At 45.5% G+C, this 15,265-nt stretch overlaps 1 protein-coding gene across 3 annotated transcripts in view; it reads right to left on the bottom strand.

Moving 5' to 3' along the window:
• The window catches only part of PRMT8 (protein arginine methyltransferase 8), a 177,979-nt gene that overhangs the window by 44,956 nt on the left and 117,758 nt on the right, over positions 1-15,265 (bottom strand). For all 3 annotated transcript variants that reach the window (XM_065523583.1, XM_005569836.4, XM_074006109.1), the window contains exons 2-3: positions 10,418-10,603; positions 1,136-1,291 (exon numbers count right to left, since the gene is read on the bottom strand). In XM_065523583.1, coding sequence (XP_065379655.1) covers positions 1,136-1,291; positions 10,418-10,498 — 237 coding nt within the window. In that variant the 5' untranslated portion in view covers positions 10,499-10,603. The remainder of the gene's footprint in view (positions 1-1,135; positions 1,292-10,417; positions 10,604-15,265) is intronic.

Here is a 15,265-nt window from a genome sequence, read left to right as displayed (position 1 = left end):
AGACCCTGGGCAGTCGTGGCCCAAGGGTTTTCCAAGTCAGGCTTGGAGGAGGAATGCTGTCCTGCTGGGCGACTTAGGAGCAGGCTCCTGGAGGCAGCAGGTGGCCGGGGGGATCTAGCCAACCTGGGAGTCAGTGGGTGGGGGAGTCCCCAGGGCTGGCTATGGGATGTCTCAACCAAATGCATGGGAGCAAAGACCCACTGAATGCTGCTCAGGTCGCTGCGGCCTCTGCAAATGGGCCAGCTCACATGCAGGCTGGGAATCTCATTGTGGTTTGCCTTTCATTTTGACCAAGATGAATGCTTGTGCTCCAGCCCTGGGCCCACTGCATTTTTCAAATGTCAGCCAGCATCTCGCAGCTCTTCTTTTTTAGTTTCTTTCCAACTCTGGACCCTCCCAGGCCCTCTGTCATCAGGCTGTGCAAAGCTGCCTTGGGAGAGCTGGGGGATAGGTCGGATGCTTCCCAGAGGGTCAGCCTCCACATCTAGCCTGGAAATGCTGCCACAGCCAAAGCAACAGAATTTAAGTTGACCGACCGATTTGCCTTTTAAAGAAAACAAGAAGGAGATTTTCCCATTATCTTAAGGGCCCCATCTCAACTATAATAATAAACGCCCAGCATTTGCCATATGCTGGGCACTGTTTTAAGCAGTTCACATGTGTATTAAACTCGTTTAATCCTCACAAGCACCCTATGGGCAAGGGACTGCTATTATGCTCATTTTATAGATGGAGAAAAAGTGAGGTACAGGGAAGTGAATAGTCCAAGGTCACACGTCTAGTGAATGGAAATGCAGAGATTCAAACCAGAGCTCCCCCACGTAACCACCTGCACTGCCTCTGAAGCTGACCTTGGGGTTAAGCACTGAAAGGTCATGATGACATTGGAATGGCCTCAGGAAAGCCACAATTCCTCCGCAAATGTCAGTGGTCACAAGGATCCAGGAGCCATGTGCAGGGGACAGGCAGCCTGCCCTCCTTCCTGAGAGTCACACCTGATTTCTTCTATTCCTCGAAGGTGTGACCCAGCAAAAGAGATGGACCAAATTTTGTACTTCTAGGAGGGCAGGTGGAGGCAGACGGCAAGGGGCTGGCTCTGTGGAAGCCAGTGTGTGGGAGGAAGTGGCGTGCTCACCCCAAACACCTTCTTGGCCCCTGCCTTGGCAGCGAACATGGAAAGGATCCCAGTACCACTCCCCACGTCCAGTACCACTTTGTCCTTGAACACGTGCTTGTTGTGGTACATGGAGTTCCGGTAAGTGAGCGTCCGCACCTCATCCTTCAGCATTTCCTGTGGTGGAAGGAAAAGAAACATCAGTGAACTCAAGATACCTGGGAGTACACCATGGCTATGGGCCGCTGGACCACCCCTGGTGACCTTTCAGGAGACCCAATAATATCATCAGGCAGAGCCACAGAGGACAACAGTGGGGCAGCTGGGCCAAGTGCTACCAGCATCATTCCAAACTACCCCTGCCTTAAAACTCTACTCAGAAAGATAGCTATGCACCATTAGAAGAGAAACTCATGTCCAGACCCGGGAAAGCCCCAATTTACTAAAGGACCAAAGGAAAGATCAGTACAACACACCATAAGAGATTTAAGTTAAACCCGAAGCAGAACTTTCTGTCATGGTGAGAGAATTGTCATTGAACAAGTCATTCAAAGAGGTTTTTGTGAGTGTATATTTTGTTTTGTTTGCTTTTTTTTTTAAGACTAGAAAATGTGTTTCTCTGTCCAGCATAAGGGATTTTTAGTGAGAGAGAAACAAGGTTACTTGTTACAATGGACTCTGACCCAAGGAGAAGATGCTAATTCTGTGTATGGTAGTGAGGTAGGGATCTTTGGCCATTCAACGTATCAGCAAACGCTTTTAACTAATTTATCATCAAAAGTATTGGGGTGATTTTTTTTTTAGAAATCAACACTATTAAAGTATAATTTGCACACAACAAAAAGCCCAGGTTTTAAGCTTCTGGATCAGTAAAAGGGCTTTGACAAATGTACACCTGTGTAAGCACCACCATAACCAAAGTCTAGAACATTTCTATAACCCCAGAAAGTCCTTCGTGCCCTTTTGTAGTCAAATTTCAGCTTCTCCCAAGATGACAAATGATCTGATTTCTGTCACCAAAGCTTCCTTCTGCCTATTTTAGAACTTTATATAAATTGTGCAACAAAAAGTTTTTGAGATTCATGTATGCTATTACACAGATCCGAGGTTTGTTCTTTTGTTATTGTTGTTGTATGGTATTCCATTGTATGACCATATCACAATGTATTTTTCCATTCACTTGTTTGTGGGATATCAGGATTGCTTCCAGTTGTTTGCTATTTATTCATAATAGCAAAGGATATGTTTTCATTTCCCTTGAGTAGACACCTAGAAGTAAGTTTGCTGGGTCTTAGGGTAGGTACACATTTAACTTCGTAAGAAATTGCCAGAGAGTTTTCCAAACTAGTTGTACCATTTTACACTCCAACCAACAATGTGAGAGAGTTCAAGGGGCTTCACAGCCAGGCAACTTAGTGTTATCCATCTTTTAATTTAGCCATTCTAGTGGATGCAAACTGATGTCTCATTGCAATTTTAATTGCATTTCCCTGATGATTACTGAAGTAGATAATTTTTTTCATGTGCTTATTGGCTATTCATATATATCATCTTTTGTAAAGTGCTTATTCAAGTCCTCTGTTCATTTTTGTCTTGAGCTGTTTGTCTTGTTCTTACTGAATTGCAGGAGTTTATACATTCTGGAAGCCAGTCCTTCATCAGACATACTGCATATATATTGTGAATGTCTTCTCCCAATCTGAGATTTGCCTTTTCATTTTCTTTTTTTTCTTTTTTTTTAAAGCAGTTTTTAATTTTGATAAAGACCAGTTTTTCCATTTTTTCATTTATGATTGGTGCTTTCTGTGCCGTGTCTGATCTTTGTCTACCCAAGTCACAAAGGCACTCTCCTTTGTTTCTTACCAGAGGCTTTATGGCTGTGGCTTTTACACATCAAATTAATTTTTGTGTATACTGTAAGTTACGGGTGTGAGCTCATTTTTTCTTGCAAATAAATGGTCCAAGCACCATTTCCTCCATTGATTACCTTGTCACCTTTACCAAAAATCAATTGACTCCACATGTGTGGCCTCTCTGATCTATTCCGCTGATATACAAAGTCAACACTGACTTGACTGCTGCACCTTCTTATTAACTTTGAAATAAAATAGTGAGAGTCTGCCAGTGTAGTTCTTTAACAAGATTATTTTTTGTTTTTGTAGGCCCTTTGCATTTCCGTATAAATTTTAGAATAAACTTATTAATTCATACAGAATAGCCTCCTGGCATCTATCAGAATTGCATTAAATCTATAGATCAATTTGGGGAGATCTGACATCTTAGCAATTTTGAGTTTTATAATCCAAGAACATATTGCAGCTCTCCATTTATGTAGATCTTTCATTTATCTCTGGAATGTTGTATAGATTTTGGTATAAAGGTCTTACATTTCCATTAAATTGTTTTATTTGGTTTTTCAAAAAATTTTATCTTTTTATTTATTTTGAGACCGGGTTATGAGACTGATTTTTATATTTTGGGGGTGGAGATGTTGTTTTACCATGTTGCTCAGGCCGGTCTTGAACTCCTGGGCTCAAGCAATCTGCCCACCTTGGCCTCCCAAAGTGCTGGGATTACAGGTGTGAGCCACCATGCCTGGCCCCATTCAACGACTTTATTTTGTGATGCTGTATATGGTCTTTAAAATTTTTTGTTTTGCAATGGGTTGGTGTATACATGACCTTGTATTTTGCAGCCTTGCTCCCTTCACATATTAATTCCAGTAGGGTTTTTTTTTTTGTTTTTTGTTTTAGATTTCTTTATTTTTCTATGTAAGAAATCTTGTCACTTGTGAATAAAGACAATTTCACTTCTTTTTTCCTATCTGTATGCCTTTTATTTTTTGGTTCTTTCCTCTTGTTTTATTGCCCTGGCAAAGACTGCCAGTAAAATGTTGAATAGAATTACAGAGGACAGACATCCTTCCTTTGTTCCAATAATATATCCATTAAGTATAATTTAGACTTTCTATAAATGTCTTTTATCAGACTGAAGAAGTTCCCTTCTATTTTTAACTTGGTGAGAGATTTTGCCATGAATTGGTATTTAATTTTGTCACATGCTTTTTCATTTATTTAGATGGTATATGACTTTTCTCCTTTATTTTGTTAATGAGGTGAACTTCACAGATCGGTTTTTAATGTTAAATGAACAGTTTGTCATGATGTATTACCCTTTTAAAATATTACTGGGTTATTTTTTGCTAATATTTTGTTGCATATTCATAATTATGAGAAACATAGATCTGTAACTTTGTCTTACCTTTTCTTTCATAATCAAAGTTATACTGGGCTAATCACATAAGTTAGGAAGTGTTCTCTGCTCATATATTTTCTGCAAAAGTTTGTTAAGTTTATTTCTTCTTTAAATGTTTACTATAATTCACCAGTAAAACCATATATGCCTGGAGTTCTCTTATAGGAAGTTTTATATGAATTCAATTTCCCTAATTAGTAAAGGGCTATTTTAGTTTTCAATGCATTTTATGTTGGTTTTGACAAGGTATTTTTTCAAGGCGTGTATCCATTTTATATAAAATGTCAAATTTATCAGCATGACATTGTCATAATATTCTCCCATTGCCTGTTGAGTATCTGCATGATCGTCATGAGGTCCTTGCTTCCATTTATGGTATTACAATTTGTGTTTTCTCTTTTTTTCTTGATTAGTCTAGCTAGATATTATCAATTTAATTAGCCTTTTCAAAAGGCAACTTTTGGCTTTGTTGATTTTCTCCACTGTTTGGTTACTATTTCATTGACTTCTGCTTTCAACTTAATTATTTCCTTTCTTCAACTTACTTGAGTTTGACTTATTCTTTCTCTAGCTTCATAAGGTAGAACCTTTGATCATTGACTTTATGCCTTTTTTTTTCCAACATAAGCATTTGAAGCTATAATTTTCCCTCTAAATATTGCCTGAATTTCCGCCCCCAAATTTTAATATGTTGTATTTTCACTATCATTTCGTTTGGGATAGTTTCTCTTTCCTTCTGTGACCTCTTCTCTAACCCATGGGCTATTTAGCAGAGTGCTGCCTACTTTCCAGTTATTTGGAGATTTTCTGGATAGTTGATTGTTTTCAGTTTCTAATTCAAATCATTGTGATCAAAAAACATACTCTGCATGATTTAATCTTTGTTTTGTGACCCAGCAGAGGACCTATCTAGTGAATGTTCCCACGTGCACTTGAAAAGAACATGTCTTCTGTAGTTTGGGGATGAAATGTTCTAAAAATGTCAATTAGCTCATGTTGTTTGATTGCATTATTCAAATTTTCTACATTCTTACTGGTTTTTTTGTGTGTGTGTGTGCATTTGTGTGATCACTTACCAAGAGAGAAGTGTTAAAAATATTCAACTATGAGTGGGGATTTGCCTTTTTCTTCCTTTTTGTTCTGTAGGTTTGGCTTCATGGTTTCTGGAGTTTCTGTGTACCACCTTGGGAGGCCTTGTAACGTGTCACCTTGGCCAGGTGTTGCTACATTTCCCAAATTTGCTTTCTCTTATGTTTCCAGTTAGGGCGTCACAGAGGAGATTCAGGTGAGACACGGATGGTGAAAAGGAGGCAAGAACCATTCTGAAGCCCAGCCATCGCTTCCTGTGCTGCCCTGGGGCTGATGTCTTTGATCTTATTAGAAGTTGAATAAGGTGAGGGTTTGGCTGGATTGAGTTCAATTCTGGCTTTACATACTTTGAAGGTGAGCCGAAGCCTTTCCCTTTAGGAGATCTCGGACCAAAGACGACAAGACAGATGGTATATCCAGAACCAGGCATGGGGCATGGCACATAACAGGTGCTCAGTAAGCCAGAAAACCATACAGCACAGTGGTTAAACACACGAACTCTAGAGCATTCAAGTCCCAGATTCCCGCATTCAGATCACACCTCCACTGTTTGTGAGCTCTCTGACCCAGACCAGCTTTCAGCTGTCTGTGCCTCAGTTCCCTCATCTGGAAACTGGTAATAACATCACCTGCTTCCTAGGGGTTGTTATGATGATTACACAAATGTAGTAAGTTTCCCAAAAATGCTAGTTCTGGCTCTTTGTGATAACTACAACCCTTTTCTTCATCCATGCAAGGAAATAGCTGAAGTGAGCAGGGAATGGAGGCAAAATAACGACAAAGGCTGCAGAGATGTTTCAATCACAACCACGATTACAAGTCTGAACTGCCTTTAGTGGATGGAACTGGATTGGCTGAGTGCCTGTTCGTCCAAACTGCACCATTTTGTAAGCTCCCAGCTATTTTGCACACCTTGGTCAAAGTGAAACATTTCACGGGGGTTCGGGCCACGAGAGACGTCCTGCCTAACCACTTGACTGCAAGGCAGACAAAGGCCCAACTAAAGAAACATCCCTATCGTATCTTGCTGGACAAAGGTCCAAGGAACATTGCGACGACATTCTGCCAGAACAAGGGCCAGGACATCCTCATCACGGGAACACTTTAATATCCTGCCGGGCAGAGAGCCAAACTGCCCAGACCCCTCCCGCCCATACCTGTAAGTACCCCCAGCCTGTAAGTAGCGGGGAGCTCTGACATTAGGCCGGTTCCCCACTTCTGTAGATTTTAGGCTGTACATAAAGCCTGTATTTGCTGTCGAACTGCACTCTTTCTGTGGGTGTGTCTTTCTTTAACCCTTGCCTTCCCTTCAAAACCTAACAGAGCCTATGTTTGCTAATGGGAAGGCCCCCCAGTGGCCACCCTTTAGTTGATTGCCTTTGTCGCTTTTTTGGCCGATTCTCCTTTCCTGAAGGTCCCAGACCCCAGGAGTTAGGTTGGAAGGTACAAGTTCTGGGAGAACAGAAGTTGTGACTTAGCAAGGCTTCCCCTACCTGACTTGCCAAAAGAAGAGATCCTCTCTCCCCTTCCTGGGAGAATAATCCAAAGAACTCCCAAGACACTTCAGACAGGAACATGCCACCCTGTTGCAGACAGTTCCCAGCCTCTAGCTGTGGATTCATGTGTGTCCCAGCTTTCCTACCTATTGAATACATGATGGCCCCTTGATGAATTGTTGGGAAATGAGGCCCGGAAGAGTCTGTTTCAACAGAACCTGCAGCAAGAGCATCAAAGGAAGGGAGCCGGCAGGGAGTGGGACTGGCACCCAGAGCTCAGGGTGCTGCAGGGACAGCCGCATTGGCACGTTCTTCTCGTGGCTGAGGCACCAAGCCCAGCGCCGACTGTTAGAGAGGCTGAGATTTCAGAACTGGGATCTAGGGGGTCATGGAGCCTACCACCTCCTCTCTAGGTGGTGACCTCAGGAAGCACACATCTTCCACTTCAGCTCCTTTTCAAGATTCCATTCTTCTCAGAGAGGCCTAAATTGGAAGGCCAGGGTCTTCCTCTCGCTGGCCCCTGCCCTCTGGAGGCTGGGAACATGTTGGAGCCATGAATGGAGCCATGGGATGAGAACAGAAATGTCCAGAGTCACCCCCTGCTGTTTCTCCAGCCCCAACAGTCCCCTGTACTCAGCACTTCTTGTTTGTATTTACAGACTAATCAAACCCAATCCATCCGCACCGTGTTTCCTCAACACTCACTGATGGCTATTAATCAGCAGGCCAGTGGTGCTGCTCCCCACTGTGTTAGCGTCTTGTTAATGATGGGGAGAAGACTGCCAAATGACCAGCGTGGCTCCAGATGGACAGAGAAATATGGGTCTTGCCCAGACCAAGGAGGCAAGGGCATCACCACCATCCGTCTGGCATGGAACAGAGATCCCTGGTGCTTGATAACAAGAACTGGGCGGACTTCTCTCTGCAAAGAACAGTGTTAAAAGTTCTTCCACGTGCCCCCCACCTCCCTTCGTGCAGATGATCTGGGAAACTGAAAACAGGGTAAAAGGAGACCTTGGTGGGGAGGGAAGGTTACCTAGCTGTTCCTGCATTAAAGGACCTATGAGATGGTCCATAGCAGCGGCAGGAGGGATTTAAGCTAGATGTCCAGAAGTATTTCCCAATGAGAAGGCTGCTAAGCACTCTCCCAGGACAGGAATGTGATCTAAGACTCATAGATCTTCTACTCTAAGTCTCCAGCTCAACTTGCTCTATGTTTATATACATGCATGCACAAGCTTGACTTTTCCATCAGTACACACCATTAAGGGAACCTGGTCTAGTATTTATTTGGTGAAACTTGGTGTCCCCTCCCCTGGGTGCTGGGTCATGCTGCTGACCGGGCATCGCCTGAATTAGCTGGATTAGCACACATGTCAACAAGCCTTTGCTATCCAGACAATGTGCCAAGCTGTAGGTAACAGGCTGGGGACGCCAAGTCCCAAAGGAATTATCGGGATCAGTAATAGCTTAGTGGAGCACACTCTAAATGCCAAAGGTGTGGCTCAGCAGGAACCTAGCAACTCAAAGGGAGGTGTCCAAGAAGCCGATCACGGAGGCTCCGAGTGAGGAGGGAGCTTGCAGACCCGGCTTGAGGTGCACTTCATAGTTGTTTGGTTTCTAATGGAGGAGTTTTGGGCAGGCCCAAGAGGAGGTATTTTGGGGTCCCTGGAACTGCTCTCTTGTCCCCAGAATCTGTCCTGAAATGGGTACCCAGAGCCACAGGTTTGTTAGAACTTGTCACATGGAGAACATGTAGGGACAAGGTCTTGAGGAAGGGGCGTTCGCAGAGTCTCTTTTGCCCCCCAGAGCCTCTCACAGGCCAAGGACAGGGCTCCGGGGATCCCTACCCCAGTGGAAAGCAGGGTCAAGGAAGGTATAAGAGTTCACCCATCGGCCCTGAGATGGCATTTTATCTCCCAAGAGCTGCAGGCTCCGCTGCCCAGGCCCTCCTAGGCCAGGACCTTCTGGACTGAACACAGGCCCCAGTCCTCCTCCCCTGCAGGCCCAGGCTTAAGGGTTTTACATAGTGAGCAGTTCTCAGGGACCCAAACCTTGAGCCTCCCTGGATTAAATGAGGCTGAGTCCCTGAGTCTAGAAGTCACTGAGGGGCCTCCTTCCACCCTCTACCTCCATGTGGGGCTGCGGAAAAACCAGCAGGAACAAACACGGCAATTTAATTTTTACGGTTTCCAGATGGAAAGAAAGGAAATTTGTTTTAAGGGCTGTGTGGCATGATGGTTAGGAACAATAGGTGAAGGTTTGATTGCTAGCTCAACCATCTACTAGCCTGTGGCCTTTCACAAAAAAAAAAAGAAAAAGAAAAGAAAGAAAAACAACAACAGGGATGAATGAGGGTTGATTTGATTCTTTAGGGCCTAAATCATCTGGAGAATGGGGACAAGCAATAACACCAACCTCACAGGGTTGACCTGAAGAATAAACGAACCAATAATATAAAATGCTTGGAATAACACCAGCGTGTAGTAAGCGCTACGACGAAACAAACACACAAAAGAGCTGGCTATTATTACTCAACACCCTTCCGGCAATGGCAGGGTCATCATTTCCACATAGGAAGAGATTACAGCAGTGCGTACGTGGAAGGAAGATCTTCAAGACTTGTTTTGAAAACAGATTTGCATAGCAGGCAAACTTTTGTTCCTTTTTCAATTTTTTTTTTACACTGTAAGAGGATCAGGGACATATTTTCTTCATAGAGTTTACATGAAATGATATGTATAATGTGCTTAGAACTGTGCCTGGCACTTAGCAAGCACTCAGTAAATGCTACTTGTTTATTTGGGGTGGCTGGAGAGAGTGCTGGAGATTATAATGAAAGATATACAGTAGGGGCACCATTAAGCCCCCACTATAGACAGGATGCCTCTTCTTAGGAGGCTCTGTTCTGTTCCATAGGCAACATTAGTCTTCCCTGCTATGGTGTAAGACTGGCATTTAGACATAAGAATTTCCAGACAATCAATCAGGGTGTCAGACCTGGGCCAAGATCCCAAGAAAGCTTCCTGCAGCTCTTCCTCCGGAGGTGCTCATTGGTCTAAAGAATGCACATTGTGACCTCTGAAAGGTCCTTGCTGCCTCAGGACTCTGACTGCAAGCATTTGAGCTCCTGGTCCAAAGACCAGCGCTATCCAGCCCACACTGGATGAGCTGGGTTTATGGCTGGGGAGAGACACGGGAGCTGGAATGTAAAACAAACGGACCGTAAGCACCTCATGTGCTGTCTCTGGCCGTGGAGCATACAGACACACACTTTCGCCTGCTCCCCTGCTCCAGGCCTGGCCCGGCCTCCCCAGGATTGGAGAAAGGGTCAGAGGACTCAGGGACACTGGGAGCACTCACTTTACCATGGTAAGGAGTTGAACGCACTATGCTGCCTCTGAAAACAATGTAACAGCAGAGTCAAACTCGCCCCATTAACCACCCACTCGGGACACTTTACCTCGTGGATCCCAAAGTGGGCGTAGGAGTCGAAGTAATAATCTCTCGAGGTCATCTCCTCCGGGTTCAGCAGCTTGGACATCTTGCCCCGTCCCGGGCAACTGGGTTGAGTGGACACATGATGGACGCATTGCACTGGCTTAGCAGGGATGACGGGCTGAGGGGGCTGGGAGGGGGGGCTGTTCACCTGAGGGGAAGAGAAGGGGGTCTGGTGTTAGGAAAGACAATGAGGTCCTGCCCTTGGGGCTCGTGATCCTCTTTCCTTCCCCCTCCCTGAGCCCGGCCTCAAGCAACCACAGCAGCCCTTCCTGAAAGACAGGCAGGTGAGCCCTTCCAGCTCCCGGCTGCCGGGTTCATGGCTGTGATCTGCCCAGAGCTGGCAGGCCACTGAGGAGCCACGCAGATCCAGATTTCACCCACTTTCAGCTCTTATGAGCTACTTGACCTGAGCAAATGCAGGCCTCAGTTTCCGTATCTGTGAAATGGGGAAAACAGTACCTTCCTTTGGAGGCAAATAGGAAACATTCAGTAAAGGGAAATGCACAGCACAGCATGGTGCCTGAGAGTGTAGATCCCGGAGCTGAATCCCAGCTCTGCCATTTCCTAGCTATACAACTTTGGCCAAACTTATGCATTGCTCAGTGCCTCAGTTTCCTTGTCTCTAAAATGGGAATAAAATAGTCCCTGCCTCCTAGAGTTGTCCTGAGGATTAGACAAGTTTGTATTTCAAAGTGCTTAGGAAAGGGCCAGGTATATAGTAAGAGTTTGTTAGAGGAAACGAAGTCCCACCTGCGTCCTCAGGAATGTGAACCCATGGGCTTCTCTTCACTCAGCAGGCAGCATCAAGCTACAAGAGGATATGGCTCCCAAAATGCAGATGACTTAGGCTCTGGTGTCTCCTACCTGTTGTCTTGCCCCCTAGTTTCTGATTCACAGTTCTACCCTGAATTCAGCACTGTGGACACCCACACTGATGGCCTCCACATGACCAATTCTTGCTATTTCTGGGTGCCCCAATCCTGAGGCCCAGCCCAGCTCTATACCCACTGCTGCTGCCTATCACTGTCGGTTCCCTGGTCCTCCACAGGCTAGGAGGAGCAGGGAGAAGGAGATGGGGATCCACAGAGCTTCTGGAGCCCAGAGACAGCAATTGGAGCCCAGAAGCTCAAACGCTGCAACAGAAGCAGTTAGGCCAGGAGACCTCCTCTGCCTGGAGTGCAGAAGACCCAGATGTGCAAGGCACAGTGAAGGCCTCAAAGCTGGGTAGAATTAGAAAAATCAGACAAGGAGTATTATCTAGTAGTCAGTCCTCTAGGACTGAGAATCTGGGCTCCTGGGTCCTATCCTGGCTCTAGGAACATTGAAAATAGGTACTAGGAGGCAGATAGCAAAGTGGCTGAAAGTACAAACCTGGAGCCACTGCCTGACTCTGAAACCCAGCACTTGTTGGCTGTGTGACCTTGGGCAATCAGTTGTCATCACTGTGCCTCAGCTTTTCCTCCTCTAGAGAACGCAAATCATAATAAAACCTACCTGGAAAATGTGTCCACACGTTTGGAGGAGTTAATATATGGAAAGACGTTAGAACAGGCTGGCACGTAGTAACTGCTTATTATTATTACATAAATCATGTCCTTATTCTACATCTCGATTTTCTTGTCCGTGAGCTGGGTCAGCTCAGACTTACTGTCTCCTTTCTAGCAAGGGAAACAGGGGGATCCTAGGACACAGCGAGATCAAAAAAGTCAAGTGATTTCATCCCCTCCGTGAAATAATTCAGCACAGCCCCCAGACTGTCCTGTGTCCAGGGCTGCAGGGGGGTGAGCTGGGGGCAGTGGGATGGTCCCATTTTCCCAGTGTATCTAGGCTACCGCCCTTGAGAAATAAACACACTTCCCAGTTTAGCAACATCAGATTTCAGGTCGGTGAGATCCCGGGCGGGCTGGCAGAGGCGAGTGGGGCTGCCTCATTAGAATGCAGCAGGTGTGCCCACCCTCAGCCTGGGATGTTGGTCACGGTCTCTGAGAGGCTATAAATAGACTGTGTCAATTGCACACTCCTGTGCAGGCTGCAGAATCACCTCTAAAGCCGACGAAGGCTCTGTGCGTGAAGCTGACCCCAATATTGACTCCATTTAAATATGTTAAGGAGAGGATAAAGTCCTAGCTGGTCTGGGCATTGTGCACGGTCAAGGTCACAGGGGCCTCCCGCACCCCTTAGCTGTCACTCCACTCTGGTTCCAAGGCTCCCTTTTCCATGTGCTTCCTGAGACTCCACAGGCTAAGACTCCCAGGAGGCTGGGAATGGGTGGGAAGCAGCCGTGGCCTGTGATCCCTGAACATTCAGCTACATGGGGTGATGCTTTTAATTCCACAACTGCCTACTGAGAGTCTGTAACAGCAAGGCACCGTGCAGGTCCTGTGGAAGAAACAGACGTATGGGAACTGCCCTCCCAGGACCCTGTTTTCTAGATTCTAAGACCCTTATTGTCTCTGATAGATGCTGGAATAAGGTTTGTTCTACCAGGGAAGTTCAAGCAAATTGTTCTGGAGGTTCACAGGAAAGAGAATTCACTTTAATGCAGAGAGTCAGGAAGCCCTCGGATGGCAGGAGGTGGGGTGAGGTGGGAGCTTTTTGAACAGATTTTGGCAGGTGGAGGAAGGGACGGCTTGAGCAACAGAGGCGGGAGAGCAGTGAGTTTGTTTGGGAGCAGCTTGGCTGAGATAGTGAGAGAGTCAGTTGAAAGGAAATTATGGCCAGGCTAAGAGGTTGTAATTAAATACAAATGACAACGGGGAGCTATTGCCAGTTTGTAACCAGGGAACCAGCGACTTCTGTGTTTGGGCTCTTCTTTAGGAAGATAAATGTGGTAGCAGCACACAGGAGGGGCCAAGGAAAATAAGGGAACGGAGGAGAAACAAGGTATGAACGTTGGAGGCTATTTTCAAAGTCCAGTCAAGAAATAACGAGAGCCTGAACTACTGGGGTGTCCGAGGGGCTGCCTGACAGAGAAAGTGCAGAAATAGACTTTACAGGCTTTGGCAACTGACAAAATGTAGGGGAAGAGAGAGGAGCTGGAATCAAAGATGACTTCAACATTTCAAGCCTGGGTGACTAGGGAAATGGTGGTGACATTAACAAAAATAAGCCAGTCAGCAGGCAGAGCAGGTTGGGGTGGGGGGAAATAATGAATTTCAATTTGGATATGCAGAGTTTGAAATGCCGTTGAGTCATATAAGAAAAGATGTCTAGCAAGAAGACATTAATGCAGTTCCAGACAATAAATATCATAAACAAAATTAAAAGGCAAATGATAAACCGAGAAGTACATTTTAACATATATGGCAGACAAAGGTTAATACCCTTCATACGTAGAGAGCTCTTACAAGCCAATACAAAAATAGATGAACACCCACAATGTAATATTGGGGAAAGGATTTGAGAGTCTGTTCACATGAGGCAAGTACATGTGAAATACAAATGGCAAGTTAATGTGCAGGAACAATGTTTCACCTCCCTCGAAATCAGGTAAATTCAAATTAAAATAAAAAACTTACAGCTTTTAAATACCAGATAAGCTCTTCTCCCACCAAAACTACCAAAGCTCTGCATATGTAAGAGCTGCAGAGAAACTGATTCTTTCGCACGTTTCTAGCGGGAATGAAAATAGGTCAAGACTTTTAGAAAGGCCGTGTGGTAAAATGTACTTAAAGCGTTAAAGAGCACAAACCCATTCACCCAGCAATTAAAGTTTCGTGGACTTTATCATAAGGAGACAATCATGGATGATCATGATGATGTACCTGTTAAGAATTTCATGACAGTGCTGTCCTCAGTGACAAAAGATAGGAGTCAACTTAAATGTTCCACAACGTGAAACACTAAACTGTGGTGTAGCCACATGACGGAATACTATGCAGCCATTAAAGGTATTATGGGAAGAGTGTTTGATAACACAAAAATATGATCGTGACAAATTGCTCCGCCACTTCCAGGCTGCCCTTCCTCCGAGGATGTGTGGCCCGAGCGTCACACTCCAGTGTCCAAGCAAGGGCTCTGGAACAAAGTCAACCTCCATCCAGCCTGGCTGGGGCCCTCTGAACTTCAGCCACCGGGGAGGACACTGCTCGAGAAGCTGTGCAGATCACCTCACTGCTGGGGCCGAAGAAGGCTCGGTGCGTGAAGCTGACCCCAGTGTTGACTCCATTTAAATATATTAAGGAGAGCAAAAAGTCCTAGCTGGCTTGGGCATTGTGCATGGTCAAGGTCCCAGGGGTCTCCAGGACCCGTAAGCTGTCATTCAACTCTGATTCCAAGGTTCCCTTTTCCATGGGGCTCCCTCAGACTTTCCCCAACAGCCAACTTATGAAGCGTCTGCCGCGTGCCACGCAGGAGGCAAAAGGATGCGTGGATTTGGGGGCATTCATTTCAACAGCCACAGGTCATGGGGAGAAATAAATGACTGGCCCAGACGCTGGTCCACAGCCTGGCACTCTGCCCATTGACTGACAGGCGTGCCATCTCCCTGAAGGCTGGGAGTGGGTGGGAAGCAGGCGTGGCCTGTGATCCCTGAACATTCAGCTACATGGGGTGATGCTTTTAAATTCTACAACTACCTACTGACTTCTACAACAGTGGGGCACTGTGCCAGCCCTGTGAAAGAAACAAGAGACATATGGGCATTCTATGGATCCCATGCAGGCAAATTGGAACCCTTATAGGAATCTAGATGCATCTCCGAGAGATACAGATGATTGTTCAGCTGCAACTGAAGGCTCTTGAGACTTGAGGTGCACAGGGGATGGGTCTTGGGAGATGACAGTGGTCTCCTCCATAAAGTCAGAAGGCT

This window comes from Macaca fascicularis, chromosome 11 (assembly GCF_037993035.2).
Source record: "Macaca fascicularis isolate 582-1 chromosome 11, T2T-MFA8v1.1".
In the NCBI taxonomy this organism is placed as follows: Eukaryota; Metazoa; Chordata; class Mammalia; order Primates; family Cercopithecidae; genus Macaca; species Macaca fascicularis.
Note: the sequence above shows the minus strand (reverse complement) of the source record. Positions and strands in the feature narration are given on the sequence as shown.